Here is a 25,247-nt window from a genome sequence, read left to right as displayed (position 1 = left end):
CATAAACTTCATAATATTTGCCTGGCTTAAAATGATAGCATAAATTTCTCCAAAATTTTAAACAGGCACAGAAAATTTTGTTCCCTGTCCAACAGAGAAATGCTATTGAGCACACCAATGTAAATATCCCTACTGTGTTTTTATTTCCTTATTAAAAAAATAAATCCATGTGTTGAAATTGAGGCTATCATATCCTGAATAAGCTTCTTGATATAAAGATGGCTAAGAAAAAGATCATTCAAATAGGTGAACTCTATTTCAGAGTTACAAAGATCAGATAAGCAGTTCTTGATGCACTCTGTTGAGACAAACCACTCATTCAGTGCCAAGTATTATTAAAAATTCATTTTCTTAGCTGACACATGGACTTTTCATGCAGAGAGACCATTATGAAAAGCCTTGCTGTTCTGATAATCTGTACTTCGATTTCTGGTATTATCAGTCAGATCAGAAATAGTGGGTACAAGTGGCCAGAGGTTTAAGCATCAGCTTTTCATTCTTGAGGAGATATGCTTAATGGAATGAGTTTAAGAGTTTCAAATGAAGTGTGGCTGAGAACATAGAAATAGTGTGCTAAAGATCCTGAAAATCCATCACCAAAAAATTAAGCACATGATCCTGAAAGCATTTATGCACTCAAATTTCAATATACCATTCAAATCAAATAGAATTGCATACATGAATTTGTACTATTGAGGTTTAAACTCCTTTCCATTCTGAAATAAGCAAAGTCCTTTCTAACCAAGGAGGGAGATTTGTAAGCAGAAAAATACTATTGCATGTCAAACAGAGAAACCCATAACAATTGTCTGGGCATTCCATAATGCTTTGTAATACATTATGGAGAAGATATAAAGTGTTAGGTAGCTCTCATATTGGTTTAGATTATATTCAGTGTACTCTGATAATGTTTGTCCTAACATAACTAATTGCCATATAAAGCAATTCTTGCAGAAATTCATCAGAATACTTGAAGGCCATTTTCCTTCCTCCTTAATTTAGTACATTTATTCATATCCAATGGTTCTGAGCACTGGATATCAACTGGCTCCATGGAAGCATTAAATTAATTGCTAGATTTGTGTTACTACAATTGCAGATACAGTTTACTTGGTCACAGTTCACTCTGTCTGGCAGTGATCTTTTCTCTCAGTCTTCCAATATTTACATTTTGAATCCTAGATTCTCACTTCCTTCTAGGGAATCTAGAAACTCATCTCTCGATTCTTCCTTTTAGTCCATATGCTTTTCCCTCATTGGGGATCACTATCCAACAGTTCTGGACCTAATGTTCTGCCTGCTTGTTACCTGGGTTGGCCAAAAGAAGAGAAGATAAGGAAAAAATCTAAGGAAGGCATTTCTGCCCCTTGCTGTTAGTAGAAGCTATCTATAAAAAGAAGACAAAGACAGAAATAGAAAGGAAATGGAAAAAAGGAAATAGAAAGGAATTTCCAAAAGGAAATGGAAAAAAAGAGGTGGAGAAGCTGGCAGTAGGTGAACTAAATATCCAGCATAATTGCTACAGACTTGAAGATTATAAATGCTTATTCAAGGTACAAAGCTTTTTATATGGCTTAGTGGGGGAAAGGGTGTTATCACAAGGCAATTCAGGAAGTTACTTTGCCTTTTATAAACAGATGGAGCACCCAAGAATCCTAGGTTAGCTAAAAGGTTACCATGGTGGGCAGTAACTCATTATGTCAGAAGCAAATCTAAGGATGAAATGCTCCTGTTCTCATTCTGTATGCTAGCTAGGAAGTTTCCCTCATAGCTCAAATCTCATCATAAAGTCCACTAACTTGGTGAAGTGCAACAGAAATAGCAAAGGAGATAAGCTACTGAGTATTTCAGGTACCTGTCTGACATAAAGGGGAACACCAGTTTGGGGATTTGGCTCATTTCTTACGTATTTGCAATTACATAATCTTCTCAGCTTTGATATAAAACCACATTCAAAACAGGATATGATTTTGGAATATCTGGCTCATATAAGGCTCATAATTTTTTGACAAGTGGGTTTCTTGCACCCTAGGCCATGTGACATGTGGCTTTTATTTCCAAATACTTCAGTTCACTTGAACAGCTCAGAAATTCCATATTCTAACCTGTTAGCATCTAAATTTTTAGGATATTTTTAAGCTATTTTTCTTAGTGGTAACACTGATTTACATCAAGGAGCTAAGAGGCAATCCTAGTTTCTTAGATCTTAGCTAATTAAGTTTGTAAGGTCAACATGACATGCACGACAGATTATAAAAATATACTGGTAAATCAGATGGAAAGTTCGCCTATACACCTTTTGAGTCATTGTTTACACTTCCTGACTAAAAATCAAAGGCCAGGAGCAGTGTTAATCTTGAGATCTATGGTTGGAAAAATAAAGATTCCTCACCAAAGAAAATTGAGAATATTTCTGTACTCCAGTGCTGCTCATGAGAAATACAATTCTACTGAGTGATGTAAAGGCTCTTGTTTCAAAGGAGGGAAAGTTCTAGTTTGAGCATGAAAGGTTCAGGATGTCCTATCACTGTTAATCACTTGCCCCATTGATCCTAGCAGAGGTATGTCCCTGGCTGCCTTGAACTCTCTGAGGTTGTGATCAAAGAAAAAGCAGGTTTGCTCAATGAATTTTTTCCCCTGTATTATTTTTCTCAAAATGGATCCTTATTATTTTCAAGTACTAGACCAGAAATGATCCAAACCCCTGTTACCACCTCATCCTATAAATAATATTGCTCATAGTTTTAACTTCCTTTTCCATGAAGAAATAATCAGGTTCTAGATCTACTTCAGGCTTATTATTTTCTATCACCCATCATATATATTAATGAATCTTCAGTAAAATCAACAGAAAGCAAAGACTAAGAAAATCCAATGGCAAAAACATTTTTTAAACATTAGGCTATTTGTTTCATGTATGTAACTTTTCAGATGCCCACAGAAGGCATCATATTACTGGTGCAGCTGGCCACTTGGTGGTTATGGAAAATCAAAGGGGTTCTTCAGAATGCATTTGCTGCTATACTAAAGGTGACATACAGAAATATGAAATATTTGATGTAGAATGGAATAAGATAAACTTTGCCTATTATCAATTTCTTGTGTCTAACAGTAATTCAGTAATTCTGGTAGAAGATGCATAGCTCTTGCAAATTACTATGCAACCACAGACTCTAAAAAAGACCAACTACAACAGGAAAGAATCTGTTTCATAGCATGTTTGATTTAAAATAATAGAAAGCAAGTGTAGGATGTTTGCTCTTTGTTGCTCTAGTGACAGAACTGTTGTAAAATTTAATATAACAGCATGGTAACCTCAGTTTATCAGGTGTACTGAGCAAAGATATTTAGGTTAAAGCATTCTCCAATAACTGCTATCTGTATTTACATTTTTAAGTTGCATGCAAAAAAAAAAAAAAAGGATATTTCAGAATATGACAGAACACTGAATTTTTACTTTAACAAAGATAATTCTTTTTCATATATTCCCAGTCATAAGAAATAGGAGTTTGGGGTATTTTAATTCAGAAAATAGGTATTCAAAAACTGCTCTGGGCTAAGATTAGATATAAGAGATTTACCTGTCTCGAGAATTAACTAATTTACCATATGTCTTTGTAAACTGATATGAAGACAAAAGTAAAACTTTATAAACAAGGGGAGTATAAAAGGTAGCCCTTCATAATGTGACAGTGTTGAAATATGAAAGCATACTAATCACTTTCCATGTTTCCTTTTCTTGTGGTCATGTAACAGAATATGAGACTTTGTTTTTAAAACACGAAAGCTCCTATTAACGTGTCAGTCACTTCTATGCATTGTACCATGTTCACAAATAACATCATGCAATACTCCCAGTCTCTAACGTAATGGCCTAAAAAGAGAAATGTAGCAAGAAGGAGAAGGAAGCATTTTCCAGCTAAACTGACCATCCATTAGAATTCATAGCCCTAAATTTTAAAGTGATGAATGAGCACCCCAACAATTCTGTTACTCCTCCTAATCCTCATCAGGTCTTGAATCTGTTGACGAAGTCCAAACAGCCACTTCTTTCTGCCTGATCCCCTCCCCTTGCTATTGCTGGCTCTCATTCAAGTCAGGATCACATTTATCTGAGCAATATACACCTAATAAATCTTCTCCAACTCAGTTTGTTCTTGCTGGCAAGACAGCTAGCTTCCCCCTCCACTTCTCTTGTCTTTCCTCAGACATCATTATGGGTGTTGACACTCTAGCAAGCTGCTTAAGGTGCTCTTAAATAACTGTCTGCATGTACACATCTCCCAGTAAAAGGCAAGGTAATTGCTGCTATAAGCCAGGTTTCAGTTACAATAAGCAAGAGCATGGACATGGACAATGAAAGCAGCCAAACTAGCAATCTGCAAGAGGATTTTTATTAGACATAAATAAAAAAAAAAATCATACAGTACTTTCCACAGTATTTCTCAAAGACTTTGCAAAAAAAGCATGTACTATTCTCCCTAATTTATCTAAGGAAAAATTAAACATGAGAAGGGGAATTGATAGACCAAGGCTTCCTGATAAGTTAAAACAAAACTGCAGATAGGTATTTTGGGTCTCGGTCTCCTGTGCTGTCAAGAACAGGTCCAAGGATTATGAATCTGTTATGACTTACACCAGACCTCACTTTTCTCACTGGGCTTATTAACATGTTTTCCTTCTTCCGTGTCTCTGTAGCTTCACATGACAATAACAATAGTTACTCTCCATGCTGTAGTACCAAGCTAGTAGCTCCCCTGATGAATGCTGATGTGAAATTAGCCATCACAATGTATGTGTTCCAGTTGCCATAGTTATCGTGTGTTTAAAATTATTTCCTGAGTCAGGAGATTTCCCCAAGGCTAAAACAGCAACAGTCTCTCACATAATAGGTCAACTGGTCCAGGTGGGTGCATATGCTTATTTCCTCCAGAGGAAATAAGTTTAATGAATATAGAATTAATTTAGGTAAAAAGCCTTGGATTTCACAAGATGGAAGATGGAAGTAAGAAAAAAAATTGCTTTTAAAAATAAAATATTAATCGTTCATAATTTTTTATTCAATATAATTAAAAATACCTCCAATTAACAAAAAAAAAAAAAATTACCCCAAAACCTTTATTTCTTTTCCCTTTACTCCTTTTAACTCCAACTGGGCACTGCATGGCTGACAGTCCAGGGTCTCATGCTCAAAAGTCTAGCATCTCATGTGTAACATAACAACACAGCTGCTTCATAAACCAATTTTTGATCACTGTTTTGACATGTTCAAGGCATCAGTCTTTCAGTTTTCATCTACTTTAATGGGCAACTTACATCTTGTTTAATGAAAGGTTACTGTTGCCTCTGTAAAAGCTGACCTTTTTTCTTCATCAGAGTGGAGGTCATGCATGAACAGAGAATGAGGTTTAATGAAACGCATCTTAACATTGGAATGCCTTGGATACTGGTGGTTTTAAAGGTGGAAGGTAAAATCTACTTGCCTTAAAAATGAAGAGTGAAGAGCAGGTTGATTCAGCAATGATATAGCTGCAGTCACAAGAACACAGAGTGAAAACAAGAGCATTGTTCTGAAAAAAAAAATTAATTTCCCAGGCAACACAAATTTGAGCTTTATTTCCTGACACCATTTTACATCATCATCAAGTTGCTCATCTTTTGATCATTTTGTATTACATATTTTGAGTAAAAGCATCCTTTGTGCCGTATTCCTCTCACACTTGATTGCACTCTGTGATTTGTAAGCACAGAGGAAGAGAACTGGGATGAGACTTGGAGACTTACATGGCCCATAAAGAAAGGAGAAGGCTCAGAGATGACTCCTGGTGCCTTGGTGCTCTGCTGCCCCACAGCCACCAAGGCAATAGCCACCACTGCAACTGGGGATGGTGCCTCGACCAAGACAAACCTTCATTACAGCTTTCTCTAGTGCAGTATAACAGTCAGACCCCCTTAACTTGCATATCCATTAGATCTTACACAACCATATTTACCACATACATGCAGAGGTTTTAATCCTGATAATTTCAGGTTTAGATTCCTTTTTGTGAAGCAGTGATCAGTTATGGATGCTGTCTTTATCAGTAATAGTACAGTTATTATGAATTTTTCTAAATATAAGAAAGAAGGACTTCTATGTGTCACAAGCCATACACTTACTCTGGATCATCTCTGAGCTCTCATCACAGGTTGGACATTCTAACTATGCTTCTCTAAGCACTTCATCTAGATAAGGTTTAGTTTACCTACTTATATAGGTTTAAATTGAAGGGAAGGCTGAGCCATTAACAGCAGAAAAATCTGCAGTCTTTAAAAATAAACCTTCACCTGTGACAGCATCTTAACCACAATATGGGAAAGATACCCTACATCTCCACCTATTTCTATAAACCAATGGTATTCCATGTAAGCTAAAGAGCTTATCCTCTCTGCTTAAAATGGAATGAAAAAACTGATTTTCTCTCCTATTTATATTTTATCAAATTGTATCTTTGTCAATTTAATAATATTTTTGTTTCTTACTCTGTTGTGCCTTTAGAGAATAGTCTTTCTTAAATACAGTGTGAACTTGGTTATTTCATTTCCAGCCTGAACTGTTGAACTCAGTCTTTGATGGCATTCAAAAGCAGGCAAAAGCACAGAGATCTTACCTCTTGTTTTAAAATAGCTGCTTATATGGACCACAAAGAATAAGGCAAGGTTAGTTTTCTTTATTGTTTTTTACTGTTTAAAAAAAGGGGGGAAACACCCAACTGAATGTTGCCTGGGATCAGCTACAAGAGTCTAATATACACGACAAATTGGTTCATTTTTATAGGAAGACCTCTAGAGCAGAAAGCCCATAAATTACATGCAGAGCACCTCTGTTTGTGCAGTATAGTGAATTTACTATATATTTTGTGAAAAAGTATTTTGGGTAGATGCTTTCTTTCATTTTGTGATTCTCGAGTAGGTGAAACCATGTCTTTCTTCCTCTGGAAGCAAGGCACTGTTAGGGTCACTTATCTCTGCAAAGTGATAGTGCAAACACTCTTTGTCAAGAGGCCTGAACAATTACAGACTTCTTAAAGTAATTACTTTCAGCAAAATCAAGTGCTAGAAGATTCAGACTTAATTATTTCACTGACAATGGTTGGAACACATAAGTGCTTAGGACTGTGGAAATACAAATATACCCCAGAACCAGAGGCCTGGAAACTCAGTTTGAAACTGTCCGTAATCTATCATGCTGTTGCTAAGAGGATATTAATACTAGCATTTAGAATTGCAGTCATGTGTCTGACAATCCTGTGTTTGTACCAGCAGGTCAGTTGACTAATGGTGAATTGGAACTTCTCTGTGTACTGCACTATTTAGAAGAAAAAGGATGACAGGGGTACAGTTAACCATTAAGGCATTTGGGCCTGGAAGGGAAAGCAGAGGACAATCAAGTCCTTATTATTAGATGCCTTCCTGCAAATCACCCCTTATGCAGTTACAACAGAAGGAGAATTCACCTTTTAAACTGAGTAATTGTGCCTGTGGGCAACCCTTTACAATTACTTTACCATCCAGCAAGAGCTCATTGATTGCATTAAGGATAACAGTACTCCACAGAAACAATCCTCTTAGGCAGGCTACTTCCAAAATCCTGTGTCTCTGTCAGGCAGCTGCCTGCTCTTTGAATAGCCAGGGAGATAAAGGAATAAAAATATTAAAGGCTAAAGTTCTTCTGATTTCACAACACTCTTTAAAGCTGGATGAGTGATTAGGGTGTTTGTAGCCTGTTAAACACGCATGCCTCAGGTGGAATGCTCCTCTGAGCACGTTTTACAGCAAATATGAGACTGGTGCCTTGCTTCAGCTCCAAAAATACGCCTGCTTAAGCAGCCCCTATAGAATTCCAAGTTAAAATGCAAGCCCGAGTGACTGTGTGTCTTCAGCAGTTGATAACAAACTACAATCAAAGCCTTTCTCTTTTAGATTACCAGCAAGAATCTAATCCAGGTCAGTGATAATCCTCCAGCATCTATTTAGCAATGATCCCAACAGACAGACTGCTCCATCACAAAAGTCACTGTTTCTGACATAGCTGCAGAGACTGAAATGAGGATGAAGATTCCTCCTTTACTGTGGAAGCTAATCAGATTTTCAAGGAGAACAGGAGTGCTGAACTAAAGCAGAAGTATAGTGTTTCATTGTCAGCATCATCATTAAATAGCATTCATTTGCTATTTAACAAAGTGATAGAAGGGAAAATGATAACCCTTGATTTAATTACTGAGAGTTTCCCATCTTCTGTGTCTCGGACACACTTGTCAAGTATTCACCAATCTTATCATGTACCCCTCTCAGAATCCTCAAATGAAACTCTGACTTCAATTCTTGATTTGCAACTATCACACAACCCTCTCAATTTGGATTTTACTTCACTATTGTACGTCTCCTGTCATTTTTAGATTTCTTTGAGTTCCCTTCCACAATGCCAAGTTGCCCCAACCTTTCCGATTTTTTCTGTGAAGTCCATTCTCTCCTTCAAAAGCTTCCTGTGGGTCCTATACAAAAGCTTCCTATACAAAATGAAGGCTTGGTCCAGGAAGCAGCCTAGGCAGTCTGTGTTTACAGGAACAAACCCTGACTTTTACAGGCGGTATTAACTTGACACTTGGTGGTCTCCTGGTTCCAGCATTATTATTGTGATAGAAATGCCTTTGGGCCAGCATGTTTCCCTACATGTTCTTGGCAATAATTTTTTCATTCCTCCTGCCCCTCTTCCTTTTGAGGATATTTAATGGAGAATTTTTTTTTGCCCCCTGGAATTCAGACTGAGATTCACACACAATATGCAACCAGTATATTTCATCCCATCAGTACTACTCTGACACTTACTAGTTTACCAACTGCATAAAATGAAAGACAGCACATACAGAAAGCCAATTAGATTAGGATTACTTTGGCTGTTCAACAGCTGGGGTATAGCATATGTCTGTCTTCCCCATGCTAGAGTGAGGAATTAGCATTTTACGTGCCTGACCTATCTAATAAACATATATCCTGACCTTACAAGAAAAATTCAACAACAAAGGCAAATGTCCATGAGCCAGGTTAGATACAAGAGGTAATTGATTAAACAGGTAACATATGTAAAGTTAAGCTTGAGGAGATAGTGCATTTCCATCCTCTTCTGGGCTATTAAAGTAAATTAATGATCTAGAACTGTGTAGGGTTTTCCAGAAACAACACTATAATGGCCAATTGGCCACAGTATGCAGCCTCTAGAATGGGGAGATGTTTATTCTTTAGGAAATTGCCAGCTCAAGCATCTCATTATGTATACTTTATATCTGTATTCCAAGTGCAGAAATTACAACTGAACATTAGAATAACACCAGTGAGTACAAAATATGATGTTGGCTTGGAAGAAAATGAATCATAATCTTTGACAGGGTCCAGATATTTTCAAATTTTCACAATACTGTTTTCATGCTTATTGTTTGGCAGCTGCTCAAAAGTACCTGTTTTGTGCTGTTTTACAATCCTGAATATGTCAACCAAGCAACAAGAATTCAAAAAAACTTTGCAAAATACAAAGGGGAATAAGTGGTGTAGGGAGAAACTCCTAGACACAGACTATGAACCCAGTCTTTACTTCACTCTCTTCAAGACTTGCCTATCACCGTTCTGTGGTCCCCATAGGAAAAATGTTTGTTTTCCATCCAGGTTCACGCTGAGACTTTGATGGTGCTCGAGAATCCTAACATTTCACAGCACTCTCCAGCGCGCCGTCTGGAGAGGGAGGGACTGGCACGCCCTGGCCACCCTGCATGGCTTTTTTCTGGCTGACGGCTCAGCATCCCCCATGCCTTGGGCTGCCCAGGCAACTCCAAACCTCTACAACTTGTAACACCAGTGAACCATGATGCCTTTTCAGTCAAATCTCTTCTCAGTTTCCTGGAAAAAGTATTGAGAGCTTTGGTGACTGCTTTTTATAAACCTGGTCACCGCAAGAGCTGACAGGCATTACCAACCAAAGGAACAAAAGGCACAGAAAGCCTTTATGTCGTCTTTGAGCGCATTACCTTTGGTTTGTATCATTCCCCTGGACTCCGCGGAGGAGGAGCAGCGGAGGGACAGGGCAGAGGGGTGCGTGTGTGTGCGTGCATGTCCCTGCGCGTGTGTGTGAGCGTGTGCGCGGTGCGTGTGCGGTGTGCCCGCCCGTGTCACTGTTCTCCCGCGCTCGGGGGTCTCTCCAGGCGCGGCGGGGGCGCGGAGCGGAGCGGGGCCGGGGCCGGGGCCGGGGGCGGGGCGCGGCGGGGGCGGGGGCGGTGAGGGCCGGGCGGGCGCTGCGCTGCTCCGCGGCCGGTGCCACTTGCGAGCCGCCGCCGCCGCGCAGGCAGGCGGGCAGGCAGGGACGCAGCCAGCCGGCCCCACAGGCGGTCCCGCGGAGCCCCCGCGGCCGGCGGAGACCATGATCCTCACACGTAAGCTCCCTCTCTCCCGGCCCGTTCGGGGGGGCGCAGGCTCCGCGCATCGCGCCGCGGGCGTGAGGCGGACGGGGACGGGATCCCGCTGGTGTTATCCCGCAGCGCCCGGGAAGGCAGCGCTGGCAGCGGGCGGCTCCCCGGCCCGCGGGCGCTGCGTCCCCGGCCGCGGGTCGTGGCCCCGCCGCCGTCCGTGTGCGCGGGCGAGAAGCGTCCTGGGGCGGCGGCTGCCCCAGGTGAGACGGGAGCCTGCGGGAGCCGGGATTCCTTCTGTGTCTGGGGAGCGCTGCGGGAGCCGGGATTCCTTCTGTGTCTGGGGAGCGCTGCGGGAGCCGGGATTCCTTCTGTGTCTGGGGAGCGCGGCCGAAAGGGTTAGCAGCGCAGGAGGCGCGGGGGTACCGCGGGCGCGGAGCGCCGCTCGGGATGTGGCAGCTCCCTGAAGATCACCGTGGCGTGGCGCATCTTTCTTTTTCGGTGGTTTGATTTTGGTTGTTTTTTTTTTTTTTTTTTTTTTTTTTATTTTCCGTTTCCTTTTTCTCCCCCCTATTTTTCGTCTCACTCTGTCTCTGTTTTGGGCGTAATTTTTGGTTTTTTGTGGTTTTTTGTTTAGTTTGTGTTTTTTGTTTGTTTGGGTTTTTTTTGTTTTGTTTTGTTTTTTTGAGGGGGAGCCCTTGTGAGACGGGAACCGTCGAGTTCCTTTTGAAGTTTTCCGTAATTAGCCCGATGGCCTCCAGGAGCCCAGTGGCTCCCCCCGTGCGGCGGTGGCCAGCCCTGGAGTCACCCCGGCGGCTTTGATCCCGGTGGAGGAGCAGCATCTCCTGCCAGACGGGCTCACCCCTACCCCCCTCTTCCTTTCTCCCTTCTCGAGGAAAACGGAAAGCCGATGCCGTTTTCCAGTCGGTCAGTTTTACGTTCCCTGTCACCCTCCCTGTCTTTGCAAACCACTGCAATGACTTAGTTCCACCTAAACCGTAAGCGATGTGTTGCCATTAACCTAATGAGCTCTATTGCCAGTCAAGGCACCTACTATTGGTACAACTGGTTTTTTTTCGGGTTTTTTGTCCCCTCATACTCTTTGGGAGAATTTGAAGAAATAACTACATTTAAACAACGTATTTAAGTAAGTCAGATAGTTCTGCCTGATGTGTCATAGTACTTAACACACCTGATTAGAAAGACTGAGGAATGCAATTTATCTTAGCCATCAATTAGAGGTGTTTTTATTTTTTTTTTTTACAGGAGTGTGATATGTTTGAATTGCCCTGCCCTCATCAAGAAATTCCTGACAGCAGTTCAATAACAATTCTCTGAGTCAGGTTGTGTTTTAAGGCTATTTGTAGTGAACTTAAGGAAGATAATAGGCAGATTTCTTATGAGCCTCTGCGTATGAATCTGTCAACAGCTCAGTGCCAGACTGATCCAGCATGTGTCTGGCAAGCAGGGCATCGCTGGGCTGACAGCACATGGAGCTGGTATTAGGTGTGTCTGTTGATTCCACAGCCGTAGCCTGCTATGGTGTATCACTTGTAATTACTGCTGTCCTCTAGGGCTCGTCCTCTGCTGCTCCAGTAGAAGCAACAAAAAGAAAAAGGCTGAGATGGCCAGGAAGTGGGGTGTATGGTTCTCAGATGAATGGGTTTGGGTTACTACTTCAGTTTGTTGATGGGATCATAATTAGGACTGAGATTCTTTGATTATGGAATGCAATGTATGTAAGAGAAGATGTAGATACGAGATGTTTTGACAAGATTCCTTTCACCTACAAGTTCATAGAAATCAGAGCATTTGGAGCTGTGTGACCTCCAGGACTTCTTGCTCCCATCTTCTTTTAAAATAATTTCGGTTATTTGACACTTTTGATTAAAAAAGGAAGTGCTGATACATTGTTTTAAACACCATAAGGCTTAAACTTCCTACCTGTCACAAAATGTTACGTCTAAGAGGTAGTTAGCAGCAAGAACATATCTGGTGGTTTTATTTTAGTGTAGATTCAGTCTAGGATTTTTAATTCTTGAGTCAGAGTCTTCCCAGCCATTTGTGCAGCTGCCCTTGCAGGGCCAGAGAGGAAGATTGATGCTACTCATGGAAACTTTCAAATTCCCAGTGCATTTTGCCTCTGGTGAGGTGTAGAAAAAAAGTACTATAGTTGTACTCATGCACTAATGTCGAATGTTTATATTAAGATTCCTAGAAAAAGGAGATGAGGTTGCTTGGTTTTACTTTTCTGGTTCTTCTGATTCATTACATTCTAGGCAGTGGTTTGTGTGAGGCATGTGAATTTATGAGTTCTGCAAATATTTAGAGATGCAATTTGCACTATAAAGTTTTGGGTTTTTTCTAGGCAAAATACCACAGTATGTTATGTTTGGACTTCTTGAGAGATTCAGACTTCTCTTCCAATTCTCCTCTGATGGGAGTTTTGCTACTGGCTTGAGCATAAACACAATGCACCCTCGGCTGGTTAAAAGGAGACAGAGGAAGAGAGCTCATGTGTTTAACAGGATGGTCCTGTACAGTAAACAAGCACTTTTCATACTTAACTATCCTTCCTAGCGACAGGAAGAAGGAAATGAGGCTATGCAAAAGGACCATGACACATTTCAGACAATGCCAGACCCACCCTAGCATTCATACAGTATAGCCACAAGACTTGGGGAAATAAAAATAACTTCAGATGTTTCCCCTTCCTTCCTGTGCATGTTATAGAAATACAGCAACCGAATGATATGCAGTTCACAGAAATTTGCTGGTTTGATCTCCACTAAATAGATGGTGCCCTGTATAATTTATATATATTCTTTGCATATCATATTGTTCTGCTTACAGTTTGAATCTCAGTGTTTCAAGGTGAATTAATTACAAAATTCTATATTCTCTACAGTAATGTAGTAAGTGAAGATATACAGTAATTTTCGTAATTTCAGCAATTTCAGGCTTATTTTTTCTTGTATCTAAGCAATCAGTAATTCTGCATGGTGCAGAGTATCAGGATTGTCTTGTGTGTTTTTTGATTTTGAAAGTTTTTTGCCAAGTTTTTCACAAATTTTTTCTTTTTTTTTTTTTTTTTTTAAATTTTCTCATCTACTTTCCCTCCTTCTCCTGTTCAAAGGATAAAACAAATTCTGTCTTCAATGATGAGCAAGTCTCATGAAAGGGGCACAGGACTGGGCTGTGATTGGAACTTCCTGATTCCTTTTACTGGACACTTTGGCCATTCTTGCTGACAGTGCTACCCTATCCCACTCAGCATATCTTTGAAATCAGTGGATCTGCTAGTTCAGTATACCATTGGCAAAACTGCCAGAACCAAAAGACAGCTGAGAATGACTTAGCCAGCTAGCGGTACTTCACTGACTTTCATTATCTGAAAGTTACAGGTAAAAATATTGTGGACCATTCTGAACTACTTTGGTGCCTTCAGAAGAGCATGACAAGCACTTTTATTTATTAGGATTAATATTCTTTCAAATATTGTCTAGTATTTGTTTCCCTTAGGAAGGGACTGTGGGAGATGAGACAGGATCAGGAAAAAATTTTGTCTGGTCTCTCTCCTAATAAAGACACAATAGGATGGCTCACTTATTTCTTGTGGGGCATTTTTTTTGGAGTCTAAAAGGGTGCAGAATTCTATAGATGTGGTTTAAATATATTTATTTTATAGTTGTCTAAATTTTTCTATTCAAATGCAGTAGTCTGTACTAAGAATGATTCCTGAAGAGATTCTTGAAAGACATTTACTAAGTCAGTGTTGGAAACAGCTTGACCTTCCCAGATCTATTTTCGTAATTTACTGAAGTTTCAAAATTAAGAAAAATACATGCCCCCTCCCCCCCCTCCCCACCGCATTTTTGCTTTCTGGGGATGTTCTCTCTGTGACCCTGTGGACCTATACAATTGGATGTTCTGCTGGCCACCCTTCACTCTGTTCTCCACGAGCTGTAACTGTCTCTAATATCTGAAAATAGGGCGTTCACAGTAATATTTGCTTTGGAAAAATCCATGTTTGCATCTTTAATTCTGCATCAGGGAAGAAGGCATTTATCTGTGATGGCAATTAGCTTTATGCTGGGTTGTTCACTGCCACTGGTATTTTGTATCTAGTGTTACATCATCCACACAGGATATAGTTTGGGACTGGCTCATCAATGAGATTGGCCATAAATGGTTATGATATAAAGGTAGTCATTCTTCCATGCAGTTCTTCCTACATGCATGGATAGTTTTGAGGTTGAGGTTGAGGTTTAACAAGAAGTAACTGTCTACAAAACTGTCTACTGTCTACAAAATCTATTTTCTTTTGTATGAACCATTGAGCTAGTTCAGATCAGTTCTTACAGCATTGTTATTTCCTAGATCTGAACAGGTAGCTCACATTTTGTGCCTTTTTTAGGTGAAGTACCTGTCACGCTGGGCCTGCTCACTTTTGCCTCCCTCTGGAGCGGGATGAGCCTTTGAGCTGAGCTTGGCACACCACAAGCTTGCAGACAGGGGGCAGTTGGAGGAATTAGTGCTGGGCTTGGAACTAGCAATAGTTAATGTTTGCCCTTCAGTATGTTCTCAAAGGTCATGCTGACCAAGAAATTTCCGAGAGAAGGTTAAAGTCATCTTCTGTTTCCCACTCTTTGGAGGAGGATTTGGTTCTCACTCTGGAATCTGTCAACATAACCTCCATCAGAGGATTTGACTAACTGCTTTCTCTGCCCCAAATAATCCTCCTCCAAGACCACCCTGTGTTAAGCAGGCCAGATAAATAACCCACGTGCCCAATTATTTTTTGAGGGGTTTTTAAGTCACTTGACATGTTGTTCCTTTTCATCTGTGAGCCTTCGTAAAAACAAGATGGGAGAAGACCATCTTTAACCTATAAAAAGAGTTGTTATATGACAGGATAACTGCCACATTAAGATGTAGTTTTCTGATTAAACAAAGTTAGTTTTTATCTTCAGACCACATTTGTTTTTAAATTTCTTTCCAAATTCTCCTGTATATGCTCAAAATGCCAAAAAAAGAATCACCCCAAAGCATCAACAAAACAAAACAAAAAAACCCTATTTAGGAATAAATAATTAACTTGCAGTGTAAACCAGTTGTGGTGATTCTTTTGTGTCCTAGATCATGCTTTCCCAAAGTCTTCAACAAGTTAGGAAGTAATGCAGCTAACCTTAGGCAGCTAGAATCATATTTACTGGTGTGAAAATAAGCAGAAATTGCAACTTGTTAAAGAGTGTATAGGGAAAGGGTTTGACAGACACATGGGAAATATCCTTTATTTCAGTAGCCCTTTATTAGATCCTGAAATTACGTTGATTTGGTGCTTTTCAGAGCTAATCAGTTGTGCTTGGTCCTCTTGACAGAGAAGGACCTCTTGCCAGCCAGGGCATGCTCTGGAGGTGGTGGTTGTGCCCTCTCTGACCTGCCATCAGGCATTGTCCTTTCTTATGTTCTGATGAAAAACTGGGTTTCTCTCCATGCTAAAAATAGTGAAACTGACCCCATTTATTCCTGCAAAAGTTTTGTTGGGTTTTAGACACCCACGGATCCACACTGGGAAAGTCCTGGTTAAGTCCTCTGAAATTGATAGAGGCTCCCATTGATTTTAACAAGCATTGGCTCAATCTCTAAACGTTTGAAATACTTTCAAAAAATGTTGTTTCTCTTTTTATGTTGTGAGCCGTAAAAGTTCTGAAGTGATTTTGATATGTGGAAGACTGTGATAAAGAGGTTCAAGTTTAAAAATTAGATTTTGGTCCACAAAAGCAGTATTGTGCTTGCTGTGCTAGCAAGAGTATTAGTGAGCAATTAAAAGTACTATATCCTGTAATTTGGTATTAGTTGAGAAGGAGGGAAGGTATATACAGCCAACATACACCTCTGTAGATATTTTGGAAACCAGACATTCTTTTTTTTTAATTCTTATTTTTATTTAGCTTTCATCAATAAGGAAATAAACTGAAATCCTATCAGTGGAAGTAAGCCATTTGCTTTTTTCAAAAGTTCTGCTGACCAAAAAAAAAAAAGGGGTGTTAAAGCTTCCTGCTTTTTTTTTTTTTTTTCAGAGAAAACATCAGTATATGATCTTAAACATCTGTTTCCTTACTTCTTCATCTGTTCCCACACAAATTCCAAACATACTCTGTTTCTTGTCCCAGTGTCCTGTGGTTTATACATAACATCAACTGCATAGTTACTGTCTTGCTTCAAGGCTCTGTAACTTGAAAAAGCTAGTCAGTCCCATGTTTAACCCAAAGCCAGCAGGAGACAACACAAAGAGAGTATTTTTTAGTCGTCATCATATAGTTGTGGAATATCTGAGTAACATTCATCATTGTTTCTAGGAGTTTTATAACTAGAAAGCAGTATATGTATTTGGTGTCATATATGGTTTGTCTTAAGAATTTGTGAGTCCCCCTCTCCCCATCCCTCTGAAAGTTTTTAATAAGAGGTATTTTCTTAAAATTGCACATGCATCCATACTTGCTCAAATTGATTGCAGAGACAGGCAGCTGTAAGTGGAGGTCACAGCATGTATAGTTTGACTGTAGAAGGTAAGTTGAAGCACAGTGAAATATGGGAGCACATCAAAAAAGGCAGCTGCAAATGCAAAATATAACTTGCATTTTAAAGGTAAAAGGAGAAAAGTTTCTCTCTTGGGAAGGTTTTCACTTCAAAACCTGCAAGCGCATAGCTAGTTCGAAAGCCATGCTTTATATTCTCTTGATCTTGCTGCTTCTTCTAGAAATGCATTCTACATGAACTGAGTGTGTCAGACTGTTATTCTAGAGCAGTTGTAAAAGATAAGATTGTTCTCTTAGAAGAAATTCCAAGTGTGTTAGAAATTTGGCAAGAGCTTTTAATGGGATTTTCAGAATGCTGTAGTTTTTAGTGCTTGAACGTTTATTGACAAACTTCCCAAGTTTGTGTTTGAGTGCATTATCTGTATAAAATGCTGTTCTTCACTAATTATATTTTTGCTTTCTTTAGTCCTTGCTATGTGCTGCTTTCTTGAAAGGTGTGGTGCACTAAGTTAATGATGCTGCCTAAGGAATATTAAACGATATAAGTTTGAGAAAAAACAGACTTATGAGACGGAATTTAATTATTTTCAAGCAACAGTCGCATATCTTCAAAGTGAAAACCATCTGAGGCCCTGGACACATAACAGGCTTACTCTTAGGAAGTCAGTCATACTGTCCCAACTTTAAAGGGCTGCAGGCATATGACATTACACAGAGCTGATTTAGCATTTTCAATGCCTGGACTGCTCATTTGTAGACAGCTGCCACAGTTATTTCCCCGGTTTGTCTCAGATTTCACATCTGTGTTCATGTATCCATAGACTGAGTGGATGGATAGTGTGATCAGGTCTAATGTTGGGACCACACTTCACATGTCAGAGATGCAATTCAAGCACTAGGGAAAATGATTGCTTGTACTTGGGCAGTGGAATTCTATCCAAAGAGTATTTCGTATATGTACCACAGCTGGTCTTAAAAAATACGATCCTGAATGATCTCAAGTTTCTTAATAGATCAGGACAGTGTTTTTGAGTTGAACAAAAATTTTGCAAAGTACCAGAAGTTTCAGAGAGTCATGAGGTGTAGGGAGAGGCAATTTCTGATATAGACAGAAAAAAAGCATGCCAGCCATTTACAGCCATTAAACTGGACCATCAGTGCTGTATGGGGAAGAATCCTTTGTGCTCTGTGTGCTCCATGTGCTTCTATGTGCCTTAGCAAACATACAGATAGTTTATGGAGTTTTAGACGTTAAAGTAAGGAGATAGTGTGTTCATTTCCAGCTTTCATGAAAATCTGGAATCATTCTCTGCACTGGATGGGAGAGTCTCTCCCGCAAGCTAATTCAGAAAGATGATTTTGTATTGAGTTTCTACATGGGGTTTTTTTGGGATTTTTTTCCTTCTGAAAGAAAAGTCAAATAGTGAATTTCAACTAGAATAACTTACTTAATAATTAAGATCAATATGCAATTAAGAAGCTCAAAAAAAAATCAGTTGTTATGTATGGCATTGAAGTGAACCTTCAAACTTGAAGCCCATTTTTTTCTTAAATTCGATTTGGACAGTGCTGATTTTACCAGTCTCACAACAGATTTTTACAAGCTGCTCTCTTAACAGAGCCAAAAGGTGAGATGGGTAGAACTGATGTGTGGAGGTGCTAATATGATTGTAAAGGTGTCTGAGTTCAGGCAAGAGGAAGCCATCTGCTTGGAAAAACTGTTCATAAGATGTTTAGCACTTAGGTGAAAATTGAGTCAATGCATGACTGTACAAAGATACATCTGCTTTGCACCTTGTCCTGAAGACCCTGAAAGAGCCAGTGTTTAAACTGCCTGTTATTTCATGGAAACGAAAAAGAAGAATGAAAGTAACTGTTGTTGGACTGCTGTGTTGATTTTTTTTCTGAAAGAATGTTATTGCAGCATCACTGTGTGGTTTTTCTTTTCTATGGGAGAGAAGGTATCATTAAACAAAAGACTATAGACATCTTACAGCTCTCCCTTCTGCAACTGCAGTTTCAAACAAGGTGTTAATTAAGATATTTTTACTCTGAAGGTCTAAACCTGCAAACTTACAAGGCCAGGAACCAAGATTAACCAAAGTTTAACAAAAAAAGGAAGTTAGACTTTCCCATTTTCATTTACTACTCTGGAGAAGGATTGAGTTTTCTCCTAATCCCTCTGAAAGTGGGTAAATAAGGACTAATGGTTCCCAGCCATACACAAAAGGAACTCCTACCCTCGATTTGAGCATGGAGGACTGCTTTGTAAAACAGACTAACAAATAAAGCTGTTTCCAATAAAAATTTCCTGTTTCCTCCTTAACACATTTGCCTGTTGTTTGCTTACATGACACCAAGAATAAAGACTTCATTGTACTTTTTGGGGTTTTGGGGGATTTGAGTGGGGTTTTTTTAATTTGTTTTGTTTTACTTTCTAAGAGGTTTTTTGGGTTTTTTGGGTTTTTTTATCAGGACATTTAGAAATAATAGCACAACTTCTTTCTTGCCAGCAGTTTTCTGTACAAGAACCTCCTGCTGCTGGGGGAGGGAACAGGATGCACGTCTGAAAAGCTGCACATACATTTCTTGCTTGGAATGTATACTGAATTGTAGTTTATTGTAAAGGTTTTAACTGGCAAGGATGTTTGATTCAGAAAGGAAGTGGCACTGCAGGGATGGAGTGAGAAGGAGGGAGTGAGACCAGTCCTTTGCCTGCAGCAGCTTATCAGTTTAGCTGCCAGGTCTTCATCAGAAATTGCTTTGCAAATTGTGGCTGAAGTAGGACTTTCCTAAAATAGGTTGGAAAGCAGTGTAGAGTTCCCCTGCAAGTTTCCTCTCCTCCCTGTGGCTATCAGCTGGCCCCAACCAAGCAAATGCTGTGCTTGACAGTGAGTTCCTAGCTCAGATAATGATCTGTAACCTATGTCCCCTGGGATATTGAACAAAGGCTATTGAATGCTCTGTCCCTTCTAAATGTTTTTAGAAGTAGTTGGAGAATCTGATTTTGAAAGACCTGTTCTTCTTTCTTTTGCCACTTACTATCTTGGTTGCCATTGACCAGAAAGACAAGGACTTGCACATAAATATTCTCATGTCCACTTGGATATGAAACTGGCAGCTAGCAAACCCAGAGTCCCAGGGCTAGTGCTGCTGAGCTGGAATTTGGAAACTAGGAATGAGCTTCTTCCTCTAGGGTAGTTTAAATTATTTGGCCAGAACTTCAGGTTTAACCACTGTGTATTATTCTCAAACAGTTTCAGTTAAGATGCAGTAATGAACTTTTTACCTAGACAAGCCCTCAGCTGTTTAAATTTGTATCTCTTATTGTGAGGAAGCTTGTTCACTGTACTCAGCTTTCTATGCAGCTTATTCAGTGTCCCTTGGACTGGATTCTCCCTCTGACTATATTTTGATCTGCCTGAATTTCACACACATACAGTTTTGTTCATACTCTGGCTCCTCAGTAGCCAATAAGGTTGAGATAGAGAAGCTGGGTTAAAAAACTACCTTTCCCTTTGTCTGGTCACACCACATAGGAGTGCAGTCCAGGAGGAATCCTGAGTTTGGCCAACCTGAGTTGAACAAAAGGAGCTACTCTTTTAGGTCCCACCTCCACTCTGTCACCAGTACCCTCATGTCCCTCTCTTAACCATGCTTTGTGTGGGTGGAGATGGGATGGAGAGAGCCCTGGCCTCAGGGCACTCCCTGCCCCCTTGTTCAGTATGGTACTCAAACCCTTCACCTTTCCAAGGCCTTGCAACAGGACTTGCAACCCTTTGCCCTTCCAGGATTTGCAACAGGACTTGCAACTTGCCCTATGGAAATGGGGCAAATGTGGTTTTTAAACACTTAGCACTGTCTTGTACCCAACTCGAGGCATTTACATAGCCTAATTAGGGTGGACAGGTGCACTTGTGCTTTGCTGTTCTCTGCAATTCTTGTGGGCAGATAGGAAAAACTCAGGTGTTTCACTGCCTAAACTTCTTGGGAGATTCACAAAGGTATTTTGAAAACAAATATGCTCTGAAAATTCCAAAGGCACATGACAGGTGGATGCCCATAAAATGTAACTTTAACATAACTGGCATATACATTTGCAGAAAAGATACACAAAGACTCTGTAGAGAATGGTGAAAAAAAAGTCCAGGGAATGCATATTCATAATATTCTAGCTCTAGAAATAATTTACAGGTCATACACCTGGGGAGCTCAGTAAAGGACCTGTGAACAAATATTTAAACACATTGAAGAATGCCTGTAGTAGTAAGGAATCTGACAACTTTTTTCAATTGCACTACAAGCATCTCCCTGCATTTTTTGCTAAATGCTTGCTATCTAGGGTAATTTTTTTCCTGGTTTTAAATCAAGCAAAATTCTCTTTCAATCCAAGCATTTCTGCAGAACATGACCTATAAGATACTGCATTTTATTTTAAGTACTCTTAAAAATTAGTTGAAGATTTTTTTTCTTTGTAACTTTAATTGCTCCTGAATCTGTCATCTTGTTTGTTCTTGCTTTAGCCATACAAGTTTCAAATTTTTTTCTTCTTTATTAAATTTCCCACGTATTTCCTTAGCATACTGAAATTCAAATACTACTTTAATCAAAACTTTGTAATAGTTTGCAACTGGAATTGAAGAATGCCTTTTCTTAATCAGTAGCTAAGTCAATATGTCTGTACGTGCTTGTTCTCATGTGGTCCCATAACCCAAAGGTGAAGCAAACACAAGTTGCATAAATGCCTGCTTGTCCTGACTTCAACAGGAGTGGATTTTTAGATGTTTATTTATCTGGAATGTTGTGTTTTGGCTCACCTTAACCCTTTGGTTTGGATATGTTTCTTAGTAAAGTAGTCTGGCAAAGCACAAATATTTTAACACTATTGTAGCAATTTGGAAAATGAGAGGGGGGTTGCCATCATTTTGGAGATGCTAAAATGTGCCTGCCATTTTTACAATTTTGTGTACCTATATCTCCCTGGGAATATTTCATAGTGTGACAATATCTTGTGATATTTTACTTACACCGTGATATTTTACTTACACCGTGTTTGGCTTTTCAATGCCATGCTTGCAGTAACCTGTATGTGGAGCAATTCTGAGAGGGCCCCTTTGTGCATGGCTTCTGCAGCAGGTAGCCATAGTATCCTCTCCAAGTAGGTGGCAAAATTGTGTACTGAGTTGTGCATAATGAAGCTTTTGTTTCCTGGTCCATCAGGAGCAGTGAATATAATGAAAGCCAGACAAACTTTAATTCTTTCTGATTTCTCATTGTTTGTTTGATCAGTACGAAGCAGGGAGCTAAATTCCCAGTAGCACTTCATTGAATTTTTTGAAGACCATAATTAGCCCAATCCATTTCTTCAACACTTGGAGAATACCCTAGGTACCTTTTATATTTTCCTAGTTTGAGCTAATAGGATAACATGTTCTTTATCTCTACTTGTATTAAGTAGCAGATTAATTTATATGTGATTTATTCACAAACTAATATTCCTCTCTGTGTAACATATATGTGTGTGAATAATTTCATTCTGTGGCATGCTGTTTTGGGCAGTGTGAGGGAAACCTTCCTGTAATACACCAAGTAACTCATAAATACCTCGTAGACTTCCAATGAAACTAGGTTCTTGTTGGGTAGTAAATATGTGCTTGAGTGAGTTGCAGTACAGTGTGTCAGTTGTTCTTGGACTTGAGTCTGTCAGTACTATCTACAAGGTGTTAAAGTGCCCAGTAATGTGAGCTTTGCAAGGAATTTCTGTCAAGACAAAGTAGTTGTGCCAAGAGGACCATAAGATTTGCTGAACAAGCACTGCTCATGATGATTACAGATTGTTTTTTCTAGTGTTAACAAATACTGTACAGGATAATACATAACTGCTGCAGTTTTCATTAGTGCCTGTTTCTCTTACTATTAAAATGATGAAATGATGAGCTGTTGATAAATAGCAGCTGAGTGTTAGTGACTTTCCAGAATCTAAGATATGTTTGATAGTGAGAAGAAAAGCAAACTGGAATAAGCAAACATGTGTCTCAGTTCAAAGTTTCTGGAAACCTTTGTGCTTATTTTGTAGCAGGAATAGTAGAAGTGGTGGAGAGGAAGTTTTATCTCTGCAGATCTCTAATCAGAGGATTTTGTGTTTCTGTCCTCTTTCAGAAATCGAGGCCAAGGAAGCTTGTGACTGGCTGCGGGCTGCTGGGTTCCCACAGTATGCGCAGCTTTATGAAGGTAGGCACTGAACTCAATCCTCCCCAGCAGCTTTTGGACAAGGATTCACCGGTAATGTTCACCAGTAAATGAGATTCAGGGGCACCACCGAATCATACATAAGATGACTTTAAGGGACTGGGCTGCTCTCTGCTACCCACCACACAGAGATGTACCAAATGCAGTGAGACTCTGAAGCACACCGGAGTTTTGAATTTGTTTCAGGTTTCTGTTTTAGTCTGAATCTTTGAAACAGCATCATAGCACAAATGTAAAGGTTACTACTGAGGTATGTTCCTTCTGATTAAAGCAGAAAGGAACATAGTCAGCCACTGCTACAACCCCAGTCTTGGAGAAGTACAAAATCTGTGTACACCTCCACTGGCCAGCTCTCCTAATGGAACAGTAGTAGGAAATATGCATGGGGACGTCTGTGTGCTTCATGACTCCCAAATCCTGTGTGTTTATTCAGAATAGTTTGGGTTGTAGTTAGAAATAGGCTTACTATGAAGGGAAAAAGAACATGCAAGCTGTTGTTGTGCAGCTGCTCCTCAGAGGAGTGGCTGCCTCCTGCAGTCGTTTGTTGTTCTCTGGGATGCATTGTGTGTCTGCTTTTACGAGGTTTTGTTCAATGAGAACTGTTTTCTTCATTACCTCTCCACCTCCTAGAAACCTGCAGGTTTGGTATACAGTTATTATACTGATGCAGAGTAGTCTATAGAAGTTTGTTTAAAAGTGTGACATTCTTTTTATATGTCTATATTATTTTTTCAGAATTTTCCCCCACACCACTTAAAATTACTTTCGCTGCAGTGAAACTATTATGCACTCTTAACTGCCTCTTCATTTTTATGAAGCAAACTCCAGCTGCTGCTTGTAAGAACGAGCATAGAAAGTTCATTATTACAGTGAATAACTGCTGAAAATTACAGCAAATGCTGAGCTGACCTTCTTGAAAAATGATCTTGTTTAGCTTTGATTTGCAGCTGCATTTGCAATATGAGATGATAATAGCACTTTCAAAAGCTGCACTTGGCAAAACTTTTCTTTGCCTGTTCAGAAATTAAATTTCCTTTTATTTTTTTTTCTTATTTTCTTTCCTTCTTTTTTTTCTGTGCTAATGGAGATGCCAAGATTTTCTTGGGATATGGAGCTGGAACTGTAGTTCCAGTCTTGTTACAACTGAGACAAAACTCTCAGCTGAATATGTGGGCTTATGGGTTTCTTATAATGCTGAGACAAAAATCCCCTAATAAATTACTTGCATTCAGAAAGCATGTCCTACCTGTGTAGGACTATTGCCCTATCTAGAGATTCTAAACTTAGATTAAGTTTCTATTGTCCTGCCTAACATCAAAAGGACCACAGAGGTGAGAGAAGCAGTGAGAGCAAGGCCAGTCATACCCATTGAAGGGACAGCTGTCCTTACTGAAAAACAATATACCATTGTCCTTTGCAAGTCCCCCTGACAGCAGCAAGAACAAAGCCAGCAATAGCATAGATTAAGCATTAAAAAAAGGATCTTATGCAGACCATCAGCTTCTTTCAAGACACCTCTCTCACTTAAGTTCTCACACGTTCTCTTGTGGATATTTAAAGATACGACTTTCCCAGTGGAAAAACGTACATCAGCACTGCTGAAAAATATGGGTTAGATGTGCTCACCTTCTTTACTTGCACTTTCTACTTAAAACACTGAAGGGGAGACCTGTGAATCAATTAGGTATAGTACAAGAGTTCTAAGAAGTTGCCTGTATGGTGTGTTTCCAAGCAGGGTACATTTAATATGGGAGATTAATCAGTGAACCTTTGCCATTTGCTTTGCTAAATCTGCAGTTTTCTGTAGAAAATACAGAATTTCTAGCATTTTGCAGAATATGTCATAATTTGTATCCCTGAGGCAGTTGTGGAAGCTGTGGATACCCTGTCTCTGAAAGTGTTCAAGGCTCTAAGAGAACCTTGGTCTATTGGAAGGTGTCCCTGTTCATAGCAGGGGGCTTGGAAATGTTTGAACTTTCAGGTCCTTCCAACCCAAACCATTCTATGATGCTATGAAAATGAG

The 25,247-nt window shown here is 39.7% G+C and overlaps 1 protein-coding gene across 7 annotated transcripts in view; it reads left to right on the top strand.

The window, feature by feature from the left end:
* Window positions 1–25,247, top strand: part of DLC1 (DLC1 Rho GTPase activating protein) — a 213,829-nt gene that overhangs the window by 165,386 nt on the left and 23,196 nt on the right. For 3 of the 7 annotated variants that reach the window (XM_021533628.3, XM_021533541.3, XM_021533884.3), the window contains one exon: window positions 23,135–23,206. In XM_021533628.3, coding sequence (XP_021389303.1) covers window positions 23,135–23,206 — 72 coding nt within the window. Of the gene's footprint in view, window positions 1–10,026; window positions 10,064–10,101; window positions 10,123–10,346; window positions 10,461–10,631; window positions 10,697–23,134; window positions 23,207–25,247 lie in introns of those variants that run through there. The other 4 variants (XM_021534143.3, XM_021534221.3, XM_021533975.3 and 1 more) reach the window with 4 other exon arrangements.

This window comes from Lonchura striata, chromosome 4 (genome assembly GCF_046129695.1).
Source record: "Lonchura striata isolate bLonStr1 chromosome 4, bLonStr1.mat, whole genome shotgun sequence".
NCBI classification, from domain to species: domain Eukaryota; kingdom Metazoa; phylum Chordata; class Aves; order Passeriformes; family Estrildidae; genus Lonchura; species Lonchura striata.
Note: the sequence above shows the minus strand (reverse complement) of the source record. Positions and strands in the feature narration are given on the sequence as shown.